Raw genomic sequence first — 26,000 nt, 5'->3', positions numbered from 1 at the left:
TAATGAGGCTTATACCTTGATCCCTCTATCTAAAATTACAACCCAGCACTCTTGATTTCCCCTTACCATGCTCTGCTTTTTCTTTTTTCTACGGTGCTTTCACCTTCTAACATACTATAAATTTTACTTATTATGTCTATTGTCCTTTTTCTCATAAAATATAAGTTCCATGAGGGTAGGAATCTTTGCCTGTTTTGTGCACTGATCCCAAGCATATAGAGCAGGACCTGGCATATAGCAATCACACAATAAATATTTATGATTGAAGGTAAAGAGTCTCCTGGCCTTTATCCTGAGAGATTACTTATATCTGGGCTGCCTTTGGAGAAGAGATTACCACCACAATTTGAAAGTAATCTAAAAAGCATGAGGAGATCATAGTATAACATACAGAAAAACAGGGAATTCCCTGGTAGTCCAGTGTTAGGACTCGGCGATTTCACTGCCTGAGCCTGAGCCCAGGTTCAATCCCTGGTCAGGTCAGGGAACTAAGATCCTGCAAACTGTGAAGCACGGCCAAAAAACAAAACAAAAAACCAAACTAAAAAACTAAAAAAACAAACAAAAACATACAGAAAAACAAAAACAAAAAAACTGGACTTGAAGTCAAAAAACCTGAATTTTGTGCTTCAATTTCATTTTTGAACCAACGGCTATGACTGAACAATGTACTTAAGCTTTTATTTTCCCAACTGAAAATCAGGAATAAGAATACTGCCTTGTGGGGTGGTCAAGAGGATGAAATGAGATAAAGTAAAAATATAAAAATTACATGACTGCATTGAAATTATCTTTATTTTAGAGCTTCTTGAGGGTTTAGAATGGAAATTCCTTCCCTGTTCGCTTACTCAGAAGATTTCACTTCAGCGCTCAGAGCATAACCACTTCCCTTTAAGATTTTTCCATCTGGGGGCTCTACAAGCAGATCAATCCAGAAAAGGACAATCATAGGCTAGATAGTTTTAGAAATATTGATACCTTTGACCATTTAGTAAACGGGCAGTATGGCACAAAAGTGAAACTTAACCAAAAAACCAAACCAAACAAAAAAAAACAAAAAACCCCTCAAAACAGCAACAACAAAAAATCCCTCAAAAACACGAACTAAATAAATTACTCATTATAAGCAAAATATCATGGTAAGACAGAGTAATGGAGCCATGCCACTCCAAAACCTCAAGGGTAGAAACAGGCTTTGGTAGGTTGTTTTCCCAGCTATTTTTAATAACAGAAGAATAGAGCACAGAGTTAAAAAGAGAAACCATTTAAAATAGATATCCCACAGGCTCTCAGTATATCAACTGATCCTTACCTGGCAATGCTGAAGCTCAATCAGAGCAGCCCTCAGTGGAGATGAAAGCATGCTTTGCTTGAGCCATTTACTCAGAGAGAAATACAGTTGTGTCAGAAAAATGCCATAAAAACTTAAAACCAGAGTGAAAGTCACACTGAGAGATACTTTGGTAAGTCTGAAAAGAAATAAATAACACTTCTATTAACTATTACTTGGGCACCTTAGTAGGATCAAATGTTCTGTTGGATCAGAAAATTTTAGGTGACTATAATAAAACTAGAGAACCACAGCTATAGGTTTTCCAGGTTTGAGGAACACATGCTACTGAATTGATTGTGACATCTATAGATCCAATACTACAGTTTGGAAAATATGTTAAGGGGAGACCTAGCCCCATAAAAGAGGGAGAGAAAAGGGAAACCACCATATTTGACAGACACAGTCAATCTTAAGCAGTGCTCTCATCCCAGCCCATAGATTTCCCTCCCTTGACTTGTTTCCCTGGACCAACCTACTAATCTCACCTTTATGGCAAAATCAAATCTCTCCAAAATACTGACTAGCATACTGACTCACATTTATTGTATCCTTTTTGTAGTTTTGAGTTTACCCAGCTCTTAATCCTAATCATAAAGATAAAATGGCTTACAGTACAAGTAGGTATCAAGCTTAGGTGGAAAAAAACCAATCATTTGAAATGATTAAGTTGAGATAAAGAAGCTTTGTAGAATCCATACGCACAAGCCATAAGGCTAGTGAGTGAACAGACTATGAACAGCTCTACCAGTACAGTCATGTTTACGATGGCTGGTGACCCTGCTCTTTCTTCTTCTAGTTTATGTTTCTTGGGAAGGAGAGAGAAAAAAAAAAACAAAACCCAATGATGAGTCACTTGAACTTACCACGTCAATCTCCGTGTTGGAATGTCCCATGTTACAAACGATGCAGCTATTCTTCATACGGTCTAAGTGCTCTCTGGTTACTACATTCTTGTTACCTTAAAAACAGAAGAGATAGCCACATGAAAAGGAATGAAGTTGGACCTCTTCCTCACACCACATGTAAACTTAACTTAAAATGGATCAGAGACCTAAATATGAGAGCTAAAACTATAAAACTCATAGCAAAGCATAGGAATAAATCTTTGTGACCTGGGTTAGGCAATGGTTTCTTAGATAACACCTAAAGCACAAGCAACCAAAGAAAAAATAAACTGGACTACACTGAAATTAAAAACTTTTGTGCTTCAAATGATACCACTAAGAAAGTGAACAGACAACCTACACAATGGGACAAAATAACTGTAAATCATAAATCTGATAAAAATTCTTACAACTCAATAATAAAATTTATAAAGAACTCTTACAAATCAATAATAAAAAGACAGCTCATTTTAAAAATGAGTAAAGGATCTGAATAGACATTCTTAAAAGAAGATGTACAAAAGATGTGCCAACACACATGAAAAGATGCTCAACGTCATTAGGGAAAGGCAAATCAAAACCACAGTGACACACTATTTCACACATACTAGGATAGCTATAATCCAAAAATCAGACAATAACAAGTGTTGACAAGGATGTGGAGAAACTGCAATTCTCATACATTGTTGGCAGGATTGTAAAATAATGTAGTTACTTTGGAAAAGTTTGGCATTTTCTCAAAATGTTAAAAGTAGTTATCATATGATCCAGCAATTCCACTTATAGGTATATACCCAAGAGAACTGAAGACATGTCCACAGAAAAACTTGTACACAATGTTCATAGCAGCATTATTCATAATAGCCAAAAAGTAAAAACAACCCAAGTGTCTATCAACTGATGAATGGATATCACTGAAATGTGATATAACCTTAAAATGGAATATTATTCAGCAATCAAAAGGAATGAAATACTGATACACACTACAACATACATGAACCCTGAAAATATTATGCTAGGTAAAAAAAGTCACAAAAGACCACATATTGTATGATTCTGTTTATATGAAATATCTGAAATAGGCAAACCTATAGAGACAGAGAATTTAATGGTAGCCTAGGGCTGCAGAAAACTGAAGGGTAGAAAAAAGAGTGAGTGCTAATGGTATAAGATTTATTTTGGGGATGATGAAAATGTTCTGGAATTTGATAACGGGATGTTGTACAACTTTAGTAAAAATCACTGAACTGTATGCTTTATTTTACAAAGATTTTTTTTGATGTGGACCATTTTTAAAGTCTTTATTGAATTTGTTACAATATTGCTTCTGTTTTATCCTCTTTTTTTTGGCCCCAAGGCATGTGGGATCTTAGCTTCCCCAACCAGGGATCGAACCTGTCCCTTCTGCATTGGAAAGTGAAGTGTTAACCACTGGACCACCAGGGAAGTCCCTGAACTGTATACTTTTTTGTTTTTATTTTTTTGAATTTTATTTTATTTTTTTATACAGCAGGTTCTTATTAGTTATCTATATATATTAGTGTATATATGTCAATCCCAATCTCCCAATTCATTACACCACCACCATCCCCCCACCCCCCACCACTTTCCTCCCTTGGTGTCCATACGTTTGTTCTCTACATCTGTGTCTCTGTTTCTGCCTTGCAAACTGGTTCATCTGTACCATTTTTCTAGGTTCCACATACATGCATTAATATACGATATTTGTTTTTCTCTTTCTGACTTACTTCACTCTGTATGACACTCTCTAGATCCATCCACGTCTCAATAAATGACTCAATTTCATTCCTTATTATGGCTGAGTAATATTCCATTGTATATATGTACCACAACTTTTTTATCCATTCGTCTGTCGATAGCTATTTACGTTGTTTCCATGACCTGGCTATTGTAAATAGTGCTGCAATGAACATTGGGGTGCATGTGCCTTTTTAAATTATAGTTTTCTCTGGGTATATGCCCAGGAGTGGGATTGCTGGGTCATATGGTAATTCTATTTTTAGTTTTTTAAGGAACCTCCATACTGTTCTCCATAGTGGCTGTATCAATTTACATTCCCACCCACAGTGCAAGAGGGTTCCCTTTTCTCCACACGCTCTCCAGCATTTGTTGTTTGTAGATTTTCTGATGATGCCCATTCTAACTGGTGTGAGGTGATACCTCACTGTAGTTTTGATTTGCATTTCTCTAATAATTAGTGATGTTGAGCAGCTTTTCGTGTGCTTCTTGGCTATCTGTATGTCTTCTTTGGAGAAATGTCTATTTAGGTCTTCTGCCCATTTTTTGATTGGGTTTTTTTTTTGTGTGTGTTATGTGGGCCTCTCACTGTTGTGGCCTTTCCTGTTGCGGAGCACAGGCTCCGGACGCGCAGGCTCAGCGGCCATAGCTCACAGGCCTAGCCACTCAGCGGCATGTGGGATCTTCCCGGACCGGGGCACGAACCCGTGTCCCCTGCATCGGCAGGCGGACTCTCAACCACTGCGCCACTAGGGAAGCCCAGGGTTGTTTGTTTTTTTAATATTGAGCTGCATAAGCTGTTTATATATTTTGAAGATTAATCCTTTGTCTGTTGAATCGTTTGCAAATATCTTCTCCCATTCTCAGGGTTGTCTTTTTGTCTTGTTTTAGTTTCCTTTGCTTTGCAAAAGATTTTTTTTTTTTTTTTTGTGGTACGCGGGCCTCTGAGTGTTGTGGCCTCTCCCGTTGCGGAGCACAGGCTCCGGACGCGCAGGCTCAGCGGCCGTGGCTCACGGGCCCAGCCGCTCCGCGGCATGTGGGATCTTCCCGGACCGGGGCACAAACCCGCGTCCCCTGCATCGGCAGGCGGACTCTCAACCACTGCGCCACCAGGGAAGCCCTGCAAAAGATTTTAAGTTTCATTAGGTCCCATTTGCTTATTTTTGATTTTATTTCCATTACTCTAGGAGGTGGATCAAAAAAGATCTTGCTGTGACTTATGTCAAAGGGTGTTCTTCCTATGTTTTCCTCTAAGAGTTTTATAGTGTCCAGTCTTACATTTAGGTCTCTGATCCATTTTGAGCTTATTTTTGTGTATGGTGTTGGGAGTGTTCTAATTTCATTCTTTTACATGTAGCTGTCCAGTTTTCCCAACACCACTTATTGAAGAGACTGTCTTTTCTTCCATTGTATATCCTTGCCTCCTTTGTCAAAGATTAGTTGACCATAGGTGCATGGGTTTATCTCTGGGCTTTCTATCCTGTTCCGTTGATCTATATTTCTGTTTTTCTATTTTCTGTTTTTACCATATTGTCTTGATTACTGTAGCTTTGTAGTATAGTCTGAAGTCAGGGAGTCTGATTCCTCCAGCTCCATTTCTTTCCCTCAAGACTGCTTTGGCTATTCGGGGTCTTTTGTGTCTCCATACAAATTTTAAGATTTTTTGTTCTGGTTCTGTAAAAAATGCCACTGGTAATTTGATAGGGATTGCATTGAATCTGTAGATTGCTTTGGGTAGTGTGGTCATTTACACAATTTTGATTCTACCAATCCAAGAACATGGTATATCTCTCCATCTGTTTGTGTCATCTTTGATTTCTTTCATGAGTGTCTTATAGTTTTCTGAGTGCAGGTCTTTTACCTCCTTAGGTAGGTTTATTCCTAGGTATTTTATTCTTTTTGTTGCAGTGGTGAATGGGATTGTTTCCTTAATTTGTCTTTCTGATCTTTCGTCGTTAGTGTATAGGAATGCAAGAGATTTCTGTGCATTAATTTTGTATCCCGCAACTTTACCAAATTCATTGATTAGCTCTAGTAGATTTCTGGTGGCATCTTTAGGATTCTCTATGTATAGTATCATGTCATCTGCAAACAGTGACAGTTTTACTTCTTCTTTTCCAATTTGTATTCCTTTCATTTCTTTTTCTTCTCTGATTGCCGTGGCTAGGACTTCCAAAACTATGTTGAATAATAGTGGTGAGAGTGGACATCCTCGTCTTGTTCCTGATCTTAGAGAAAATGCTTTCAGTTTTTCACCATTGAGAATGTTGTTTGCTGTGGGTTTGTCGTATATGGCCTTTATTATGTTGAGGTAGGTTCCCTCTATGCCCACTTTCCGGAGAATTTTTATCATAAATGGGTGTTGAATTTTGTCAAAAGCTTTTTCTGCATCTATTGAAATGATCATATGGTTTTTATTCTTCAGTTTGTTAATATGGTGTATCACATTGATTGATTTGCATATATTGAAGAACCCTTGCATCCCTGGGATAAATCCCACTTGATCATGGTGTATGACCCTTTTAATGTGTTGTTGGATTCTGTTTGCTAGTATTTTGTTGAGGATTTTTGCATCTATATTCATCAGTGATATTGGTCTGTAATTTTCTTTTTTTGTGGTATCTTTGTCTGGTTTTGGTATCAGGGTGACGGTGGCCTCATAGAATGAGTTTGGGAGTATTCCTTCCTCCGCAATTTTTGGAAGAGTTTGAGAAGGATGGGTGTTAGCTCTTCTCTAAATGTTTGATAGAATTCACCTGTGAAGCCATCTGGTCCTGGACTTTTGTTTGTTGGAAGATTTTTAATCACAGTTTCAATTTCATTACTTGTGATTGGTCTGTTCATATTTTCTATTTCTTCCTGGTTCAGTCTCGGAAGGTTATACCTTTCTAAGAATTTGTCCATTTCTTCCAAGTTGTCCATTTTATTGGCATAGAGTTGCTTGTAGTAGTCTCTTAGGATGCTTTGTATTTCTGAGGTGTCTGTTGTAACTTCTTTTTCATTTCTAATTTTATTGATTTGAGTCCTCTCCCTCTTTTTCTTGATGAGTCTGGCTAATGGTTTATCAATTTTGTTTATCTTCTCAAAGAACCAGCTTTTAGTTTTATTGATCTTTGCTATTGTTTTCTTTGATTCTATTTCATTTATTTCTGCTCTGATCTTTATGATTTCTTCTACTAACTTTGGGTTTTGTTTCTTCTTCTTTCCCTAGTTCCTTTAGGTGTAACTTACATTGTTTATTTGAGATTTTTCTTGTTTCTTGAGGTAGGCTTGTATTGTTATAAATTTCCCTCTTAGAACTGCTTTTGCTGCATCCCATAGGTTTTGGATTGTCATGTTTTCATTGTCATTTGTCTCTAGGTATTTTTTGATTTCCTCTTTGATTTCTTAAGTGATCTCTTGGTTATTTAGTAACATATTGTTTAGCCTCCATGTGTTTGTGTTCTTTACATTTTTTCCCCTGTAACTGATTTCTAATCTCATAGTGTTGTGGTCAGAAAAGATGCTTGAAATGATTTCAATTTTCTTAAGTTTACTGAGGCTTGATTTGTGACCCAGGATGTGATCTATTCTGGAGAATGTTCCATGCACACTTGAGAAGAAAGTGTAATCTGCTGTTTTCGGATGGAATGTCCTATAAATATCAATTAAATCTAGCTGGTCTATTGTGTTATTTAAAGCTTGTGTTTCCTTATTAATTTTCTGTTTGGATGATCTGTCCATTGGTGTAAGTGAGGTGTTAAAGTCCCCCATTATTATTGTGTTACTGTCGATTTCCTCTTTTAAAGCTGTTAGCAGTTGCCTTATGTACTGAGGTGCTCCTATGTTGGGTGCATATATAATTGTTATATCTTCTTCTTGGATTGATCCCTTGATCATTATGTTGTGTCCTTCCCTGTCTCTTGTAACAGTCTTTATTTTAAAAGTCTATTTTATCTGATAAGAGCATTGCTACTCCAGCTTTCTTTCTTTTTTTTTTTTTTGGTACACGGGCCTCTGACTGTTGTGTCCTCTCCCATTGTGGAGCACAGGCTCTGGACGCACAGGCTCAGCGGCCATGGCTCACGGGCCCAGCTGCTCTGAGGCCTGTGGGATCCTCCCGCACTGGGGCACGAACCTGTGTCCCCTGCAACGGCAGGCAGACTCTCAACCACTGCGCCATCAGGGAAGCCCCCAGCTTTCTTTTGATTTCCATTTGCAAGGAATATCTTTTTCCAATCCCTCACTTTCAGTCTGTATGTGTCCCTAGGTCTGAAGTGGGTCTCTTGTAGACAGCATATATATGGGTCTTGTTTTTGTATCCATTCAGCAAGCCTGTGTCTTTTGGTTGAAGCATTTAATCCATTCACGTTTAAGGTAATTATTGATTTGCATGTTCCTATTACTGTTTTCTAAATTGTTATGGATTTGTTTTTGTAGGCCCTTTTCTTCTCTTGTGTTTCCCACTTAGAGAAGTTCCTTCAGCATTCGTTGTAGAGCTGGTTTGGTGGTGCTGAATTCTCTTACCTTTTGCCTGTCTGTAAAGCTTTTGATTTCTATGTTGAATCTGAATGAGATCCTTGCTGGGTAGAGTAATCTTGGTTGTAGATTCTTCCCTTTCATCACTTTAAATATATCATGCCACTCCCTTCTGGCTTGTAGAGTTTCTGCTGAGAGATCGCTGTTAACCTTATGGGAGTTCCCTTGTATGTTATTTTTCGTTTTTCCCTTTCAATAATTTTTCTTTGTCTTTAATTTTTGTCAATTTGAGTACTATGTGTCTCGGCATGTTTCTCCTTGGGTTTATCCTGCCTGGGACTCTCTGTGCTTCCTGGACTTGGGTGGCTATTTCCTTTCCCATGTTAGGGAAGTTTTCGACTATAATCTCTTCAAATATTTTCTTGGGTCCTTTCTCTCTTCTCCTTCTGGAACCCCTATAATGCGAATGTTGTTGTGTTTAATGTTGTCCCAAAGGTCTCTTAGGCTGTCTTCATTTCTTTTCATTCTTTTTTCTTTATTCTCTTCCATGGCAGTGAATTCCACCATTCTGTCTTCCAGGTCACTTATCTGTTCTTCTGCCTCAGTTATTCTGCTATTGATTCCTTCTAGTGTATTTTTCATTTCAGTTATTGTATTGTTCATCTCTGTTTGTTTGTTCTTTAATTCTGCTAGGTGTTTGTTCTTTAATTCTTCTAGGTCTTTGTTAAACATTTCTTGCATCTTCTCGATCTTTGCCTCCATTCTTTTTCTGAGGTCATCTTCACTGGATCATCTGGATCTTCTTCATCATCTTCATTATCATTATTCTGAATTCTTTTTCCGGAAGGTTGCCTATCTCCATTTCATTTAGTTGTTTTTCTGGGGTTTTACCTTGTTCCTTCATCTGGTAGAAAGTCCTCTGCCTTTTCATTTTGTCTGTCTTTCTGTGAATGTGGTTTTCCTTCCACAGGCTGCAGAACTGTATGAACTGTATACTTTAAAAGAGTGACTTTTACAGTATGTAAATTACATCTCAATAAAAAAATTAGATTGTCTTGGTTGTATAACCTTGTGAATTTGCTAGAAAACATTGAATTATACACTTAAAATGGGTAAAATGTATATGGTAAGTGAATTATATCTCAGTAAAGGTACTTACAAAAAAAGAGATCGAAGGATTGATGTGAAAAAGAACAGTTTCTTTTTTCTTTTTTTAAAAATAAATTTATTTATTTATTTTTGGCTGTGTTGGGTCTTCGTTGCTGTGGGCAGGCTTTCTCTAGTTGCGGCAAGCAGGGGCTACTCCTCGTTGTGGCGTGCGGGCTTCTCATTGCGGTGGCTTCTTTTGTTGCAGAGCACAGGCTCTAGGGCACACAGGCTTCAGTAGCTGTGGCACACGGGCTCAACAGTTGTGGCTCGTGGGCCCTAGAGCGCAGGCTCAGTAGTTGTGGCGCACGGGGTTAGTTGCTCCATGGCATGTGGGATCTTCCCGGACCAGGGATCGAACCCACGTCCCTTGCATTGGCAGGCAAATTCTTAACCACTGTGCCACCAGGGAAGCCCTAAGAACAATTTCTTATGGTTCTTCTTTGCCCCCAGCTCTCCCTGAGACTACAAATAATAGTTTTATTCTTAAATATTCTGATTTTCCTCCTTTAAAATAGAATTATAAAATAAACCCAATATTCCAATGGCTTATGGTTCTAACATAAAGATAAAATATCTCAGTCCAAGGAAGGTAGACATATCTGCATATTCCTCTCTAAAACTCAAAATCTACATCTTTGGGAATTAACACAACTACCTTTTCCACTTTCTCTAACTAGGAAGAATTTTGCTCTAGGCTTGCTTTAATTACAGAGACTAGAGAGAAATACACATCACTTTTGGAAGTAAAATTTTCAAAACTGTACAAATTTAAGATCTAGCTTCCCAAATAAAACTCACTGGTAGCCATCTCCTAGGTAGCTGAGGATGAATGGAGATATGGAACAGTTAAAAAGACTAGAGAGAAACTTTCCTCTAGGGATGACCTAATGGTATACTTTTGGTCAGAGTTCTAAAGAGGTAGGAAGAATGTGGAAGATTGGTTTTGTGGACTACTATCTCTGGCTTTTAGAGTTTGGTTTTGTTCAGAACATTTCTAGTCATTTTTCACTTGTTCCATGAAAGTGTTCCCAAGTGCCACCCCATTTTATATGTCATAATCATACCTGTACAGGTAATAACAATATCCACTTGTCGGATGACCTCATTTAATTTCACCAGTCGAAATCCATCCATACTGTAGAAATAAAGCACGATCAATTAACCTAAAAAAGCAGCTGGGGAGCCTTCTGCTACACAACCTCAAAAGCTATTACCCAAGTTGCTTTGGTACCTACATCACTTTTTGGTACAGCTGGACTATTCTTAGTGAAAAATTCAAACTCTTTCCTTAGTTCATACAGGACAGAAATAAAAGGTTCTTTCTATCACTGGGACCTAATTCTTCCTGATAATAGGGAGGCAGGGTTAACCATGAAACCCCAATCAAGTTTCTAGAAAGCCATTTTACCTGAACCTACTACCCCATTGAAATTGCTCTCCCCAAGATAATCAGTGATCTCCTGAATGCCAAAAACAATTTTTTTCTTAGACTCTAATATTACTTGATATCCTCTGCTACATTAAACATTATTTGCATTCTTAAGGCTCTATACTCTTGGAGTCCATGATACTGTTTTCTCACTTTTTGATTGCTCCTTCTCGATCTCACTCAATCTTTAAATGTTGGTACTCTGTAGGGTATTCTTTTCTCTATTCTTTCGGCACTTATCCATTCCTTTCCCTTGGCTACAAATGATGCCTCACAGGTGGCTGATTTGCACATTAACATCCAAAGCTTCAGAGCCATAGATCAAATTATCTACTGGATAGCTCCTCCTCATGTCCCACAAGGACCTCAAACTTATTGTGCTTGAAAATAGACTCATTATCTTACCCACACCACCAATTCTGTTTCTCTTCTTCTATATTTTCTATCTTAATCAACAGCATTACTGTTCACCCAGCTCTACGAGTCAAATAAACTAGAACGTCCTAGCCTACTGCCTCTCCCTAATTAAAATTGTCACCACATCTGGTTGAGTCTTTTTCCTTAATTCCTTAAAATCTTAATTCTTAATCTATCCCCTCTTTTCTATACGTGCAGGCCTGATGTTCAGGTCTTATTATTTCTTGCGGTAGTAGCCCCTGGCCCCATCTCATCGCCTCTAGGTTTATGTCTCTCTAATTCATTTTGCAGAGTGATTTCCTGAAATGCCATCTGGCTCATGTCACTTCCTTGCTTAAAATACTTTGGTGACATTGTCTGGTATCAGGATAAGACCCAAATACTTATGTTGATATATGATTATACTGACATATGATTCCTACTCAGGTATTACCACTCCCCCAAATTTATCCTATCGGGCAGCTCCATTAAAACACTTCCAGCTTCTTTAATATAAACATGCCGTGCTCTCTCCTTCCTAGGTGACCTTGCATATGTTGCCTGTACCTGGAACATACTTCCAAACTAAGAAGTCACTTAAATAAGTTTTAAGACTCAGCTCCATTGACACCTCTTTCTACCCTCACCGCCCTGCTCTTTAGTTAGATATCCCTCCTTTGTGCTCCTACAGAAGCATGTGCTGTTTATCTCTATCACAGCACTTACTACACTGCACAGAGGTTATTTGTCTGTGTGCTTCTAAAAGCAGGGACCTTGTCTCATTCATCTACTCATCTTTCATCCTCAGCACAGAGCACAGTACCTAACACAGAATAAGTGATCAGTTCATGTCTATAAGATAGTTTCAGTCAGTGCCTCAGTCAATATTAAAACACATTCAGGTTTCTCTAATGAACCCTGAAAAAGTGCTAGAATGGTGATAGTTCCCTTCGTGTGCTGGAGCCCTGACTCAGGCAAAGCCAACAACTCTGTTGGGGAAAACTGTGTGTTGATGGCTACGGTGTGTGGGGAGTGGTAGGACAGAGGAAAATGGTTATGGAAACATCTTTATGCCATGCCTCATCTATGCTGGGTGCCTTCCTCTGGAGGGTTAATGGTAAAGATTGGATGGGTTATTCAAGGCTACAGGCATGGGGACTTTGCAGTAGTTTTCAGGGACAGTGGTATTTTATCCTGCTGAGGGTGGCAAGAGACAATTTTAATAATAGCTACCACTTAGTGAGGCATTTATTATGTGACAGCACCTCTATACTTTACATAATTATATATTTATTATATAATGTATAATAATTATATCATTATTTTCTGAACTTTCACAATTGAAGTAGATAAGATTACCCACATTTTTAGATGGGAAAGGAACTATTTTTTTTTTTAAACTTCTAATTTTGGAATCATTTCATACTTAGGAATAGTACAAACAACTCCTATATACCCTTCAGTAAGAGTTAGTAGAGTTTATCCTTCATTTAGATTTGTCTGATATTTCCTCCTGATTACATTAGGTTATGTATTTTGGGGAGGAATGTGGCAGAAGCGCTCTTTTCATTGCATCACTTCAGAAAGGATCTGATGCCAGCCTATTTCTTTTTTGATCATTGTTTTCAAAGGGAGAAGGATGGCATGTGAAGCTGATAAGGGGCTACTTGCTCTCTGGTTCAAGGCGTCCCCTGTTACTATTTCCACAGGAGTTCTAAACTGTAGCTTCTGCCAGCCTCTGCTCTCTCAGAGCAGAGCTCCTAGATCTTTGAAAGACAGGTGCTTACAGTTAATAGCAGCCTCTCAGGATCTGGGCAGCTTCTCAGGATCTAGGCCCCTCTAAGATGAAATGTGGCATTAACTAGGCCATTCTTTGGAGGCAGTTAGAAGATAATACGTTAGACAGTGGTGAGAGGAAAAAGCAAATCTCCTTTTGCATGCTTACCAGGCTTGAAGAGCACAGATGGGGTCAATCTCAGTTACATACACAATGGAGCCCATAGCTTTTAAGGCAGCACAGCACCCCTTCCCCACCTGATGAGAGCAGAAAGTACACGTAATAAGGAAAGTCACAAAGAAAACAGTTTCTCAAAGCTTCTGGTAAAGTGTACCCCCGTTTCCGCCACCAAAAGGAATTTCACTGAATAGATTTACGCTTACGGAAAAATCAGAAAAAAAAATAAAATGAATGCAGTTCATAAACAAACTCCTAAACCCTGCTTAGCACATGCATGTGCATAAGAACACCCACACTCACGATTTATAATCAAAACACAAGCTAAAAGAACATCACAAACAGTGCAGTGGAACAGTCAGAAAATCAACTTAAAGAAAAAATAGCAAAAATGCAATGGGAAAAAGAAAGATTGTACTTTAACCAGAGGGCCTCTGAAGTTACTTTTGTCCCACTTAAAGTGGTAAATGAATGTACTTTTATGTCCATACAAGTGAAAATTTCTAGTATATTTCAGCAAAATACATTTTAAACACCTAATAATTGAAAGGTTAAACCTTACCTCTCCATAGCCACAGACTACCACCTGCTTCCCACCAAACATCATGTCTGTTGTTCTTTTAAGTCTATGGGGGAAAAAAAAATTAAATCAGAAAAATCTCTTGTTTCTTGCTTGAGATTAGATTGAACCCCTTTGTTTTCATGTTTGGGTTTTGTTTTTTTTTGGTTTGGCGTTTTGTTTTTTTTTTTTAAATGTTGAAAGCAAGCCTGGTTTCTATCCTAGAGAAACTACTTAATGACTAGAAAGAAAAGTTCAATAAAATATGTATTTTCTTTTCCTTTTTTTTTTTTTTGCGGTACACGGGCCTCTCACTGTTGTGGCCTCTCCCGTTGCGGAGCACAGGCTCCAGACGCGCGGGCTCAGCGGCCATGGCTCACGGGCCCAGCTGCTCTGTGGCATGTGGGATCTTCCCGGACCGGGACACAAACCCGTGTCCCCTGCGCCACCAGGGAAGGCCAAAATATGTATTTTCTTATCCATGCTATCCAATCAATTCCATCTCTATGTGAGGCCTTTTTTCTTTTTGTTCCCCTTGTTTTGGGAGTGGTACAGAAGGGAAGAAGCTATAGACCACAAAGTAACTTTTAAATATAAATGTAATTTTTATTTAAGAGGTGACAAAGCTCTGGTTTAATGTGAACGTTGTAGCTTATTGAATTAGACACATAAAATATAATGCTGATAAATGAGTCCTACACTTAGTAGTATCAAAATCGCCAATAGGTGGGCTTCCTTGGTGGCGCTAGTGGTTGAGAGTCCGCCTGCCGATGCGGGGGACTCGGGTTCATGCCCTGGTCTGGGAAGATCCCACATGCCGTGGAGCAGCTGGGCCCATGAGCCATGGCCGCTGAGCCTGCGCGTCTGGAGCCTGTGCTCCGCAACGGGAGAGGCCACAACAGTGAGAGGCCCGTGTACCACACACAAAAAAAATCACCAATAGGTCCCACATTAATTCACCAGGGAGGGTAATGGGCAACAAGGTGGAGAAGAGCCTTGAAACACACCAACACTGACTACATGAGGTAGTGAGTTTTCTGGGCTGAGTCCTGCTCAGACATGTTCTACCTCTTTGTCTCTGATTCTCTATGAAGCTAGAATAAAGGTCCTTACTGTTTTCAGGGTCTCTTGGAAGAAGTTGTAGGAGCAGTTTCTGGTTTCTCTGTAGGGTCAGTTGGTCTCCCTTCTCTAGGAAGCCCTGGCTAGGCAGAAGAAACTTCAACTAAAACCTGCCATTCTGAGACAGATGGTTCCGACAAATATTTGTAGGTCTTTCTACTCATCTGTTAACCTCTCCTGTTGAAAAGTCTATAAATGCCCCAAAGGCAAAGTAGAAATCCTATCTTTTTAATGATTTGACGACTCCACTCACTAGGAACTGGTATAACTCATGAACTCCAATGAAACTCAATAAATATCAATTAAGTGCAGAGGCAGTTTCTGTTGAGTGAAGAGGGTAAGTCTGGCTGGGCTACCACCATACTCAAAAGCCATGGCTTAGAATGGTCCTTGACTGGCTCAGCACAGCAAGGAAATCAATAATCATATTTCTGAGCCTCCTTTGCTTTGACTACCCACAAGCCTTTCTGACTCTCTTCCCAAAGGAAGATGACTCTCTCTTTGTGACTACAAATGACTGTGTGGTGGAAGGGAAACTTCATCAACACCACTACTCTGCAAATGATAGGCTGACAGACCAGGGTGGATTCCAGTTAGGCAGTGATTTCCTTGTGATCTGAGGGACCCAGATCTGCCTCAAGGTTCAAGGATAAAGGATAGAAAAGACCTCCATCAAGAAAGGACTTTTGGGGATGTGAGGGTAAGCTGTCTGGCGGTGTATAAGAGTCATGCCAAGTCTCTGACTTCTCTCTAATTCTTCTAGCCCCAGAACTCTCTAGAAGAGTTCCTGAAATACGGTCTGTTTTATGATCTAAAAATCCTATCTGGGATATCCTTTTTCTTCCTACCAAGTCTTCCTTCCTCAGTCTCCATAAGGCTGCACCTGCCTTGCTTTTTGGCATTGCAGATCAATTACAGAAGTGTCCTCTAGGACTGAGTGGGGCCATTCCCTCATAGCTTATGGTGCAGTGTGCAACCAGCTCAGAGCTACAGAAGCTCAATCCCTAATCCTTTCCTCATATGGACTCTCTATTTTGCAGCCTTCCCTGGAGCATACTTTGCCGCTTCTTTAACTTCTCCTACTCTCAACTCCTCTGAGTCTACGGCCATACCACCCTGAATGCACCCAGTCACATCTCAATTCCTCTGAGAGGAGCAACTGCCCATGACCCAGTTGGAAAGTTTTTCACCATCTGAAGATGCCAACAAGCTCTTACTACTACTCAGGTTTCCAGTAGATGGGTGATGTTTTCCTATTTCTTTATTAACTTTAACTCCAGCTCCACTGCTTCCATCTTACTTTCACTTTCATACATTTCTGATGTTAAAGTATCTTTCTTATCCACAGGGTAAACACTGCTTAGGAGGGACTCTGTCCATGTTTATGAGCTAGTAGAGGTACCTTCATGCATCTTTTACTAAATATAGGCAGATTTTAGGCTCATAGATTTGGGAGTTGAAAAATCTATGAGAAACAGTTGTGGATGAGTAAATATTTTTATGAGTATATATCCAAATCATTATTATCAGGTGCAAAGCTGTGCATCACAGTAACAGTTATATGTGGACAGAACTAGGGACAGTCTGTAAACAGACTGATAGAGTAAGGATTCACTCAAATGTCCAATCTATCTGATAATACTACTGAATCTATAGGAGTAATAATTAAAAATAGTTTGAATTTGCATTGAACACCCCCCTCCAGCCCACACACACAAAAAAAGATTTCAAAGTAAAAGTCTTCTTATAAGATCTAACTCAATCCTAAACTTACTATATAGGGTTCTAGAAAGAAGGGCAAGGGAACTAACATTGATCCCCAGGATTCATACCTTATCTCATTTAATCCTCACAATAACTCTATGAGATAGGTCTTACTGTCACCATTTTACAGATGAGGAAATAGGCACAGAGAGGTTAAATAACTAGTCTGAGGTCTTAGAGTTAATAAATGATAGAGCCAATTGTTAAACCAAAGTCCTTCTTGCTCCAGTGCCTGTGGTGTTGCAAATTGCCTGGGGTTCAGACTAGTAATGTGGCCCACAGGCCCTTTCTTCACTTTTCCATGAACTAATACATGACGGAAGCCATTTGGCTTGGCAATATTCTAAACCAACTTAATGGTTTCACATAGGGAATTACTGAGTCTTCCCAGCAAGAATGAAGGAATTTCAGGACACAAGTGTAGAAACAGAAACTGGGCACTGGAAGAACACAATTTTTGGTGTATTATATCTAAGTAGATTTTGTCAGACTTGCAGTCCTTACAGATTTGAAAAACTACAAATGCCACTGGGAAATAACCCTGTGCCCACCACAACTTTCCAGATGGCCAGAGAATTGTATGATAGTTGGTGCTTAAGAACTGACAACATAACCTGGAAGAGAAATACCAGGAACCTTTTCCTAAACCATCAAAGATATTTACCTATTTATAATGACTTTAGTTACTGACTCCCAGGCCTGATAGGGTGACTGTAAAAACTGCCACCAGTAGATAGGGGCTGGTCTGACTTTTTAAGTAAAATAGATTTGCTTGAAATAGTGACAGCAATGGTAGCTCTGGGTCATAAAATATTGAGTGTGATGTAAGTGACAGCAATGGTAGCTTTGGGTTACAAAATATTGAGTATGATGTAGCAATAGATCCAGAGGTCCTACACAAATCATTTCTAGAAATAAACAAAACCAAAAAATTTAGAACCTCAATTCAACAACTCAAGTTCATCCCAAAGATAACAAAACATTACCCATCAAGAATTGATTCACGGCAACAGTAGAGGTTGTCAAATTTCTGTTTGGTGACTGAGTCATTGACATTCATGGCTGGAACACATAGCTTCCCAGCTTTGGATAGCTGGTACAGCCTGAGGATGAAGGAAATCAAGAAGAACATAAAACAATGAGATATTGCAATCGACCATCAGTTTCATATCAAATTTCACAAATAAGTTAATTGAGTAGGCATGAGAGCCTGAGACACAACTAATTTCATCCTATAAGGTGTATACAGAGAAATAAAGAATACCTTTCCAGAATCTGTATACAGCTTAGAAATAAAGCTATTAATCAAAAGGCATGTGGGGAAAATCTTTGACCCACCACTAAATTTTAAGCATTAAAATGTAAAATTTTTAATTGCTTATTAGTTTTATTTCCCTTTTTAATTATAAAAAGAGAAATTTTAAGTACTATTTTAATCCCACTACTCTAATGCAACAATTTTAACTTTCAAATAGTTTAACTTTCCAATAGTCTCAATTTTATAACTTCAGTACATATACCTATAAATATGTATATCTGTATATAGGGGTTTTATTTAAACTGAGTCAACTAAAAATTAGAACCAGGTGTTTTATTCAAAATTCATCCCTTTCTAAAAGTTTGAAAATATGGGACAATCCATAGTTTTATACATTCAAAAAGATCACAGTATATTGAAGCAGTGATGGTGGCTTATTCAAAATTTACTTCCCTAAAACTTTCATACTTTCAGTTCTTTCTGGGTAAATAACAGGAAACAGAAATGGTTACAATTTTACTCAGGGAATTAATGCTCATTTGAGAAACAGAACCCTAAATCCTTGTTCGCTGTGTAAGAACATAAGCTCTATGAGGGCCCAGGCTTTTGTCTGTTTTCCCCACTGCTAGATCCCTAGCATGGTTCTTAGAGTAGTTCCTGGTCCACTGTAGAAGTTCAATAAATAGATGTTGAATAAATGAATTCGTCCAAAGAGGACAAGCAGTCATTGTATTACAATGACTAGAAAACATGAGGACCACACTTATTCCCTTAGCTACTCCCCCCTCACTATTTTAAGTTTCCTATTTGTGTTGTTAATTTAAAAAACAAGTGTGCAGGGCTTCCCTGGTGGCGCAGTGGTTGAGAGTCCGCCTGCCGGTGCAGGGGACACGGGTTCATGCCCTAGTCCAGGAAGATCCCACATGCCGCAGAGCGGCTGGGCCCGTGAGCCATAGCTGCTGAGCCTGCGCGTCCAGAGCCTGTGCTCCTCAACGGGAGAGGCCACAACAGTGAGAGGCCCGCGTACCACAAATAAAAAAGACAAAAAACAAGTGTGCAGACTCAGATCTCAACATTTCAGATCAGGTTTCAATTTTTAACATAATGTATTCTATAAGTATGTGATTATAAGAATATATATCCAGGGGCTTCCCTGGTGGTGCAGGGGTTAAGAATCTGCCTGCCAATGCAGGGGACACAGGTTCGAGCCCTGGTCTGAGAAGATCCCACATGCTGCAGAGCAACTAAGCCTGTGCGCCACAACTACTGAGCCCGCGTGCCACAACTACTGAAGCCCAAGCGCCTAGAGCCCATGTTCCACAACAAGAGAAGCCACCACAATGAGAAGCCCGTGCACTGCAATGAAAGAGAAGCACCTGCTCGCCGCAACTAAAGAAAGCCTGCGTACAGCAACAGAGATCCAACGCAGCCAAAAGTAAATAAATAAAAATTTGTAAAAAAAAAAAAAAAAAAAAAAAGAATATATGTCCAGGCTGCATAAAACTAGGCATACCCATGTCAAATCTTACCTGTGGACTCCAGTAACACTCTCTTCCACTATGCCCTTGATTTTCTTAAACATGTTCGGATACTTCTTATAAATCCAGTGAGTAAGATCCCCTCCATCATCCAAGATCTGCAATAATAAGCATCAATAATGTCATATTTCAAATTTCCCAAATGGTTATGCAAAATAACTTAAGAGTCAGTATAATGACCAACAGTCATTACACTGAAGAAAAAAACAAGTGAGGGACTTCCCTGGTGGCGCACTGGTTAAGAATCCGCCTGCCAATGCAGGGGACATGGGTCCGAGGCCTGGTCCGGGAAGATCCCACATGCCGGAGAAGAGCTAAGCCCGTGCGCCACAACTACTGAGCCTGCGCTCCAGAGCCCGTGAGCCACAACTACTGAGCCCACATGCCACAGCTACTGAAGCCTGCATGCCTAGAGCCCGTGCTCCGCAACAAGAGAAGCCACCACAATGAGAAGCCCGCGCACCGCAATGAAGAGTAGCCTCCACTCGCCGCAACTAGAGAAAGACCGCGCACAGCAACGAAGATCCAATGCAGTCAAAAACAAACAAACAAAAAAACAGTGAAATGAAAGGCCAACTGTAATTCTCACAGCCAAGTGACCTTCCCAAATGACATACCCGCTAGGATCAAAATATACAGCAGCGCAATGAGGATTTTCTTATGGACTAATAGCTTAAGTGATTACCTAGACCATTAGCTCTTGGCTGTACTGTTGGTAGTCAGAAAGCCTAAACTTGATATTAGCATATTTATATTGGTTGAATTCAGGACTTTAAATATCATCAGTAAAAGCTTAGTTTAAATAAAGCCAGATAATTAGTCTCCCTCCCAGAACAATGGCTTACAAATGTGTATTCGTTAATCCTTTACTTCTCCCAAAGTACAGGCACTCTCCTACCCAAAATGATCAGGCAGCACTGTAGGGTTTTGCCTAGCACAACCTCACACTCTCTATCAACCAAAGTAAAAATAACTAGGGAACTGTGCAGCATGTAGGTGTGCAAGCATGCCTCTGAACAGCTCATCACTGTTTCAGGTTGGGATTAAAGATAAACACAATGCTGTGCCCACTGGAGCTTTCATCAGCAGAGGAAAGTTTCTGAATTATAAATAAGCTAAAGAAAGACCAGCTTAGAATACTATTAGGCAGTAGGCTGTGGCATTTCAGCCCTTCACCTAACTGTTAGAAACGCTTGGCAGGACTTTCCAAGTTGTTACACCCACCCTCCTGGAAAGACCCACAGGACTAAGCTGCCCTCCACTGGCAAGCACCCATTTTGCAGTCCCATCAATTATCAACTCTACTACAAGTGCCAAAGATGCCATCCTGGACCCCTGGGTACACAAAATCTCCAACCTCATGTCTACCACCTGATCTTTTTTGCTTCTGCTCTTGTTTTTGTTTTTGTTTTGGCCATACCGCTCGGCTTGTGGGATCTTAGTTCCCTGACCAGGGATTGAAACCGGGCCCTTGGCAGTGAGAGCACCGAGTCCTAACTGCTGGACCGCCAGGGAATTCCCACTTCTGCTCTTGTTGTTGATCTATTTTCTCTGATTCCACTAAACCTTATTTGAGAGCAGGGATCCAAGGCAGGACTCTTATTAAAACTCTTACACTTGCTCCATACCATAAGATAGTGCTCCATTTTCTCCCAGTAGAAACCTTCAGAACAGATTCCCTAAGAAATGGAAAGGCTCCTCTGAGTTTCTCTCTCCCTTTTTTTTTTTTTTTTTTTTTTTTTTTTGCTGTATGCGGGCCTCTCACTGTTGTGGCCTCTCCTGTTGCGGAGCACAGGCTCCGGATGTGCAGGCTCAGCGGCCATGGCTCACGGGCGCAGCCGCTCCGCCACATGTGGGATCTTCCCGGACCGGGGCACGAACCCGTGTCCCCCACATCGGCAGGTGGACTCTCAACCACTGCGCCACCAGGGAAGCCCTCTCTCTCCCTTTTTACATGTATGGAATCCCTCATGGAGTTTTTGCTTGCAGCCTCTGATCCCTAGCCACACAAAAGATCAGAGACAAAAAAGATTGTGTCTTAGTCTCAGTATTCTCGTCCACCTTTCCCTTTTAACACAGGTATCGAATACAGGCAGGTAGTTGCTATCCCTAATATTTATTTAATGAATGTAGCCCAAAATTCTCACCCTGTTGTCCTACTGCAGAAAATTATTGTCACCTGGGAATCTTCCTGAAGTTGGCAAGCAAGTAAAAGCACTTGACAGGATCTTGACAGGATCCAAAAAGATATGGATCCTGTTTTCTGGGGTCACAGTTTTTCTTACCCTTGTCTTACTCTCTTCGTCAATCTTTCCAGCAGTGTGTGCTGGCTCTACAGTCTATAAAAGCTCGCCATGTACAATCCCCTGTCCTCCCTATGTTCATGACTATAAAATTAATGTTTTATTTCCAGTAGAGCCCCCCTGGCATATCTTCTTTAGCACCTGTCAGTCACACTCCCTTCTGTCACCGTTAAACTCCGCTGGAATGAGCTGACTCATCTTATAGTCGACTCCTCCCTCCCTTTCAGGATATGAAGGTTTTAACCCAGCTTCCTCAAACCAACACTTGGTGCAATGTGGCCTGGATCAGAATCCAGAAAGACAGGCTGCTTCTCTCTGCTGTGTCCCAGATAAAGCCTGCTCTGCAGTCTTTAGCAGTAAGCAATAGTTGGACTAGAGCTTCAAGGATTCTTGTTTCAGTTGATTCCCTAATTTCTCCTCTCACCCATATGCAGAAAGGTTTGCAAAGCAGGAGTGCATCATACTTTGTGAAGCTTTTTGCTTCCCCTTGTGAATCTAATATGCTCTCAGCCTTCAAGCACTTGATCTTTTAAAAAATGAAACAAAAATAAAAACTAAGCAGAAATTAAAAACCCCAAACTTTGCCTATTCATCTTTCTTCAGGTGAGAAATGAATAAAGAGAAGAAATTTGAACTTGGAATCCCTTCAGGTTTACTATAAATTTAGCACGTGATTCTAGAAAGAAAGCTAAGTACCATAGGAGCTGTGTGTGCGTGTGTGTGCTTTAATCATTGATGTTGTCGGGCGGGGTGGGTGGGGGGTGGGGGGGTGGTAAGCAGTGGTAGGGGATGGTAACTCATTAATCTTACTTTTTAACCAGTCATGTGTGAACCCTGAGCAGTATTTTAATGTTGCTGATGAATATGAGTGCTTCTGAGATCAGCACTGACAATGAAAAGCACTTTGAGGCTATAAGGAGGTTGAATATTCTTGGGATGCCCTAAGCATAAGCATCTAGCTCTGCCGGAAGCCCAGGTACATCAGACGGAAAAGGAAGCATTTGCCTTCCTTCCTGCTGGGAAACCCTCTCCCAGACCACACTCTCCCTCTCTATACCTCCAGGCCCCAACAGAATTGTGTTGGCAGAGATCTAACCCACCATGTTTGGCTGCCAGCCCTCCACATTCACACATCTATCAATGCACCACCAGAAGTCATCTTCTGACTCTCCTTTCCAGGCAAACACAGGAAATCCTGAGAAAAAAGAACAAAGAGAAACCATTAAAGCCTGAAAAAAGGGCTGACCCTAAATTTTGGCAAGGAGATGCTGGTTTTCCCCAATTCCAAGCTCTCTCGTTCTTGGGTTGACTTTCTTCACTGATTACTATTGTCTTCAGTCCTTTTATACTCGTCTTTGTCTTTGGTGGTCATTTCACTCTTGTTAGACCAAAGAGGACAAACAAAAGGGCCAAGAGTATGACGAATGCTAAAAGTATGACTAAAGGCAAAAAAGAAGAAACCAGAAATATGTACTTCTTCATCCAGTCCAACTGGAATTCTCATCATTTCCCAACTACATTTTGATCTTTCTTGTTTCTATACTTTAGTCATCCCATCCTCTGCATCAGGAAAACTCTTACACTCTTCTCCCTCTGTTCAAATGTTGTTACACTTCATTACCCAGTTAAGTATCATGCTCCTTAAGGAAGCCTTATAACTCAGCTGAAAGTGATCTCACATGGAATCTGAACTTTTATAAGCCCCTTGTTGGTATACTAAATGTGGATTTATGATCTGTTGTGGCATTATCATATATGCCCTTGTATTATCATTATTTATATATGTGTCTTTTCTCCTTAACCACGATATAAGATTCTGAGGGCAAAGACACTCTCATTTGTCCTTAAAGTAGGTCAATAAGCATTTGTTGAAAAAAAAAAGAGAAATGAATGTATATGTACAATTAATTGGACTATATGTTTATATATGTGTACTTTCTATACATACTTTATACATTAATAAAAATTTTACAAATGAATGACTGTAAGTGAAAGAACAAATAAAATGCTCAAAGTGCTTGCAAAAAGAGAGGTATGCATGCACTATAGAGCTTTCCCAGAATTTCTCAATAGCTCTGAAGCAAGTGTTTGGTATCCTGATCTGTGTTGGGCTATCAGAGAGTGAAGGCAAGAAACTGGCAAAGTCCAAACTTCTCTATTTCTTTTGTCCTTCAAGTGTCAGTGGCTGTTGTTATCAAATATTAATCTGCCAGGTCAAGTCCTGTTTACCGCTGAAGCAGAGCACCAAACATTAACTGCTGAAAACCAGTCGGACCACAAAATTATGCCTGAAGCATTTTCTTTTCTAATCCATATGACCTTAGACAGTGAATAAGGTTCACTGGTGCTCTGAAAGGCAAAGCATTAACTAATAATGGAATATTAGACATAAGAAGATATTTGTGACTGTAAAGCAACACAGTTACCTCGATCATATTTAACAAGAGAAGCCCAGAAGGAGGGCAAACTCATCAAGAATAGGGACCCACCAAGACATGTAAGCAACCTAAGTGTCCATCAACAGATGAATGGATAAAGAAGATGTGGTGTATACATACAATGGAATATTACTCAGCCACAAAAAAGAATGAAATAATGCCATTTGCAGCAACATGGATGGACCTAGAGATTATCATACTAAGTGAATTAAGTCAGAGAAAGGCAAATATTACATGATATCACTTATATGCGGAATCTAAAAAAATAGTATAAATGAACTTATTTATGAAACAGAAAGACTCACAGACACAGAAAACAAACTTATGGTTACCAAAGGGGAAGGGGGAGATTAACAGATACACACTACCATATATAAAATAGGTAAACAACAAGGATTTACTGTATAGCATAGGGAACTACATTCAATATCTTATGATAATCTATAGTGGAAAAGAATTGAAAAAAGATAGATAGATATATATAGATAGATATATAGATATAGATACACATATACAGTGAATCACTTTATTGTATACCTGAAACAAGCACAACATTGTACATCAACTATACTTCAACTAAAAAAAAAAAGAATATTTCTTTCAAGACAACTTTAAATGTCAACTTTCCTTACAGATATTTATTGAAACAATGGAACTTTTTGGAAACTTTAGTCAAAGACAAAGAGAACACACAAAAGATCTTACCATTTTCTGCTAGAGCAGCAGCCACTTCATTGAGAGTGGAATAGATATTGCAGGCAGCCCATCGGCACTGTGCCCCCAGAGCGCCCAGAGTTTCCATAAGCACCTATATTAAAGAGAAAGCAGGAGATGAGCAAGCATGGGCCAAACAATTGGTCAAGGAGATTAAGTTTATATATTTGACAATGAGAAAGTACATTAGGAATAACTAACGCCCATGATTTTCAAACTGTGCTTTACAGAAACTTCAATACTTGGAGAAGAGGGCAAGGGTTGGGGGTAGGCACGGGGAAGGCTCCAGCTGAGCTGTATGCTTTTACTCATTTAACATATTGGGCCTCCCTGTAAGATTTAATTAAACCAAGGCTTTCAGTGCCAAACATCCTTTTAAAAACCACAAATTTATAGCTCTGCTTCTCCTTAGGATGTAGAAAGCTGCAAGAGAAGCTTCCACCTCAACAAGAAAAAGCTGGATAATCTACAAAACCATAACTTTTCTTGAGTACATCAAAGAGCTGAGGTCATAATGCAACCAAGGAACTCCAAAGAGCAACAAAGCCCTTTAAGGAGAGAGGGAACACTGTTTCACCCTTGTCAGAGCACAGAAGGAAGAGGTGGCTGCCATACATCACGGTAAGAAAAAATTAGCTAAAATTTTAATGAATTAGTAAAGGCTGAGTGTGGGAAAGTATGTCAGTTTGGAACTTCTTGTAGCCCCAGGCACAAGGAGAGTTCATACTCACATGCAAGCTCTTTTCTAGGGGCTTCCAACCAGGGTTCACAAGAAAGATTGCGGGCAGGGAGCTGATTGGCTGTGCTCAAAGATAAGCATGAAACCTCGGCACATCTCCACACTCTTCTCTCATAGGAAGCAAAAGCCTTAAACTGTAGCAAGAGGAGCAGGAATTATGCCTGCCACCAGGGACCAGGCAAAGAGCTATTGCTTCTGGGGAAGGGT

At 39.7% G+C, this 26,000-nt stretch overlaps 1 protein-coding gene across 4 annotated transcripts in view; it reads right to left on the bottom strand.

The window, feature by feature from the left end:
* The window catches only part of AHCYL2 (adenosylhomocysteinase like 2), a 173,039-nt gene that overhangs the window by 12,003 nt on the left and 135,036 nt on the right, over positions 1-26,000 (bottom strand). For all 4 annotated transcript variants that reach the window (XM_079931257.1, XM_079931260.1, XM_079931258.1 and 1 more), the window contains 8 exons: positions 25,046-25,148; positions 23,003-23,097; positions 19,591-19,697; positions 17,790-17,906; positions 13,924-13,987; positions 13,353-13,441; positions 10,647-10,717; positions 2,197-2,291 (listed from right to left, as the gene is read on the bottom strand). In XM_079931257.1, the coding sequence (XP_079787383.1) occupies positions 2,197-2,291; positions 10,647-10,717; positions 13,353-13,441; positions 13,924-13,987; positions 17,790-17,906; positions 19,591-19,697; positions 23,003-23,097; positions 25,046-25,148 (741 nt within the window). The remainder of the gene's footprint in view (positions 1-2,196; positions 2,292-10,646; positions 10,718-13,352; positions 13,442-13,923; positions 13,988-17,789; positions 17,907-19,590; positions 19,698-23,002; positions 23,098-25,045; positions 25,149-26,000) is intronic.

The sequence above is a fragment of the Stenella coeruleoalba genome, assembly GCF_951394435.1.
Source record: "Stenella coeruleoalba genome assembly, chromosome: 9".
In the NCBI taxonomy this organism is placed as follows: Eukaryota; Metazoa; Chordata; class Mammalia; order Artiodactyla; family Delphinidae; genus Stenella; species Stenella coeruleoalba.
This window is presented reverse-complemented; position numbering and strand designations above follow the sequence as displayed.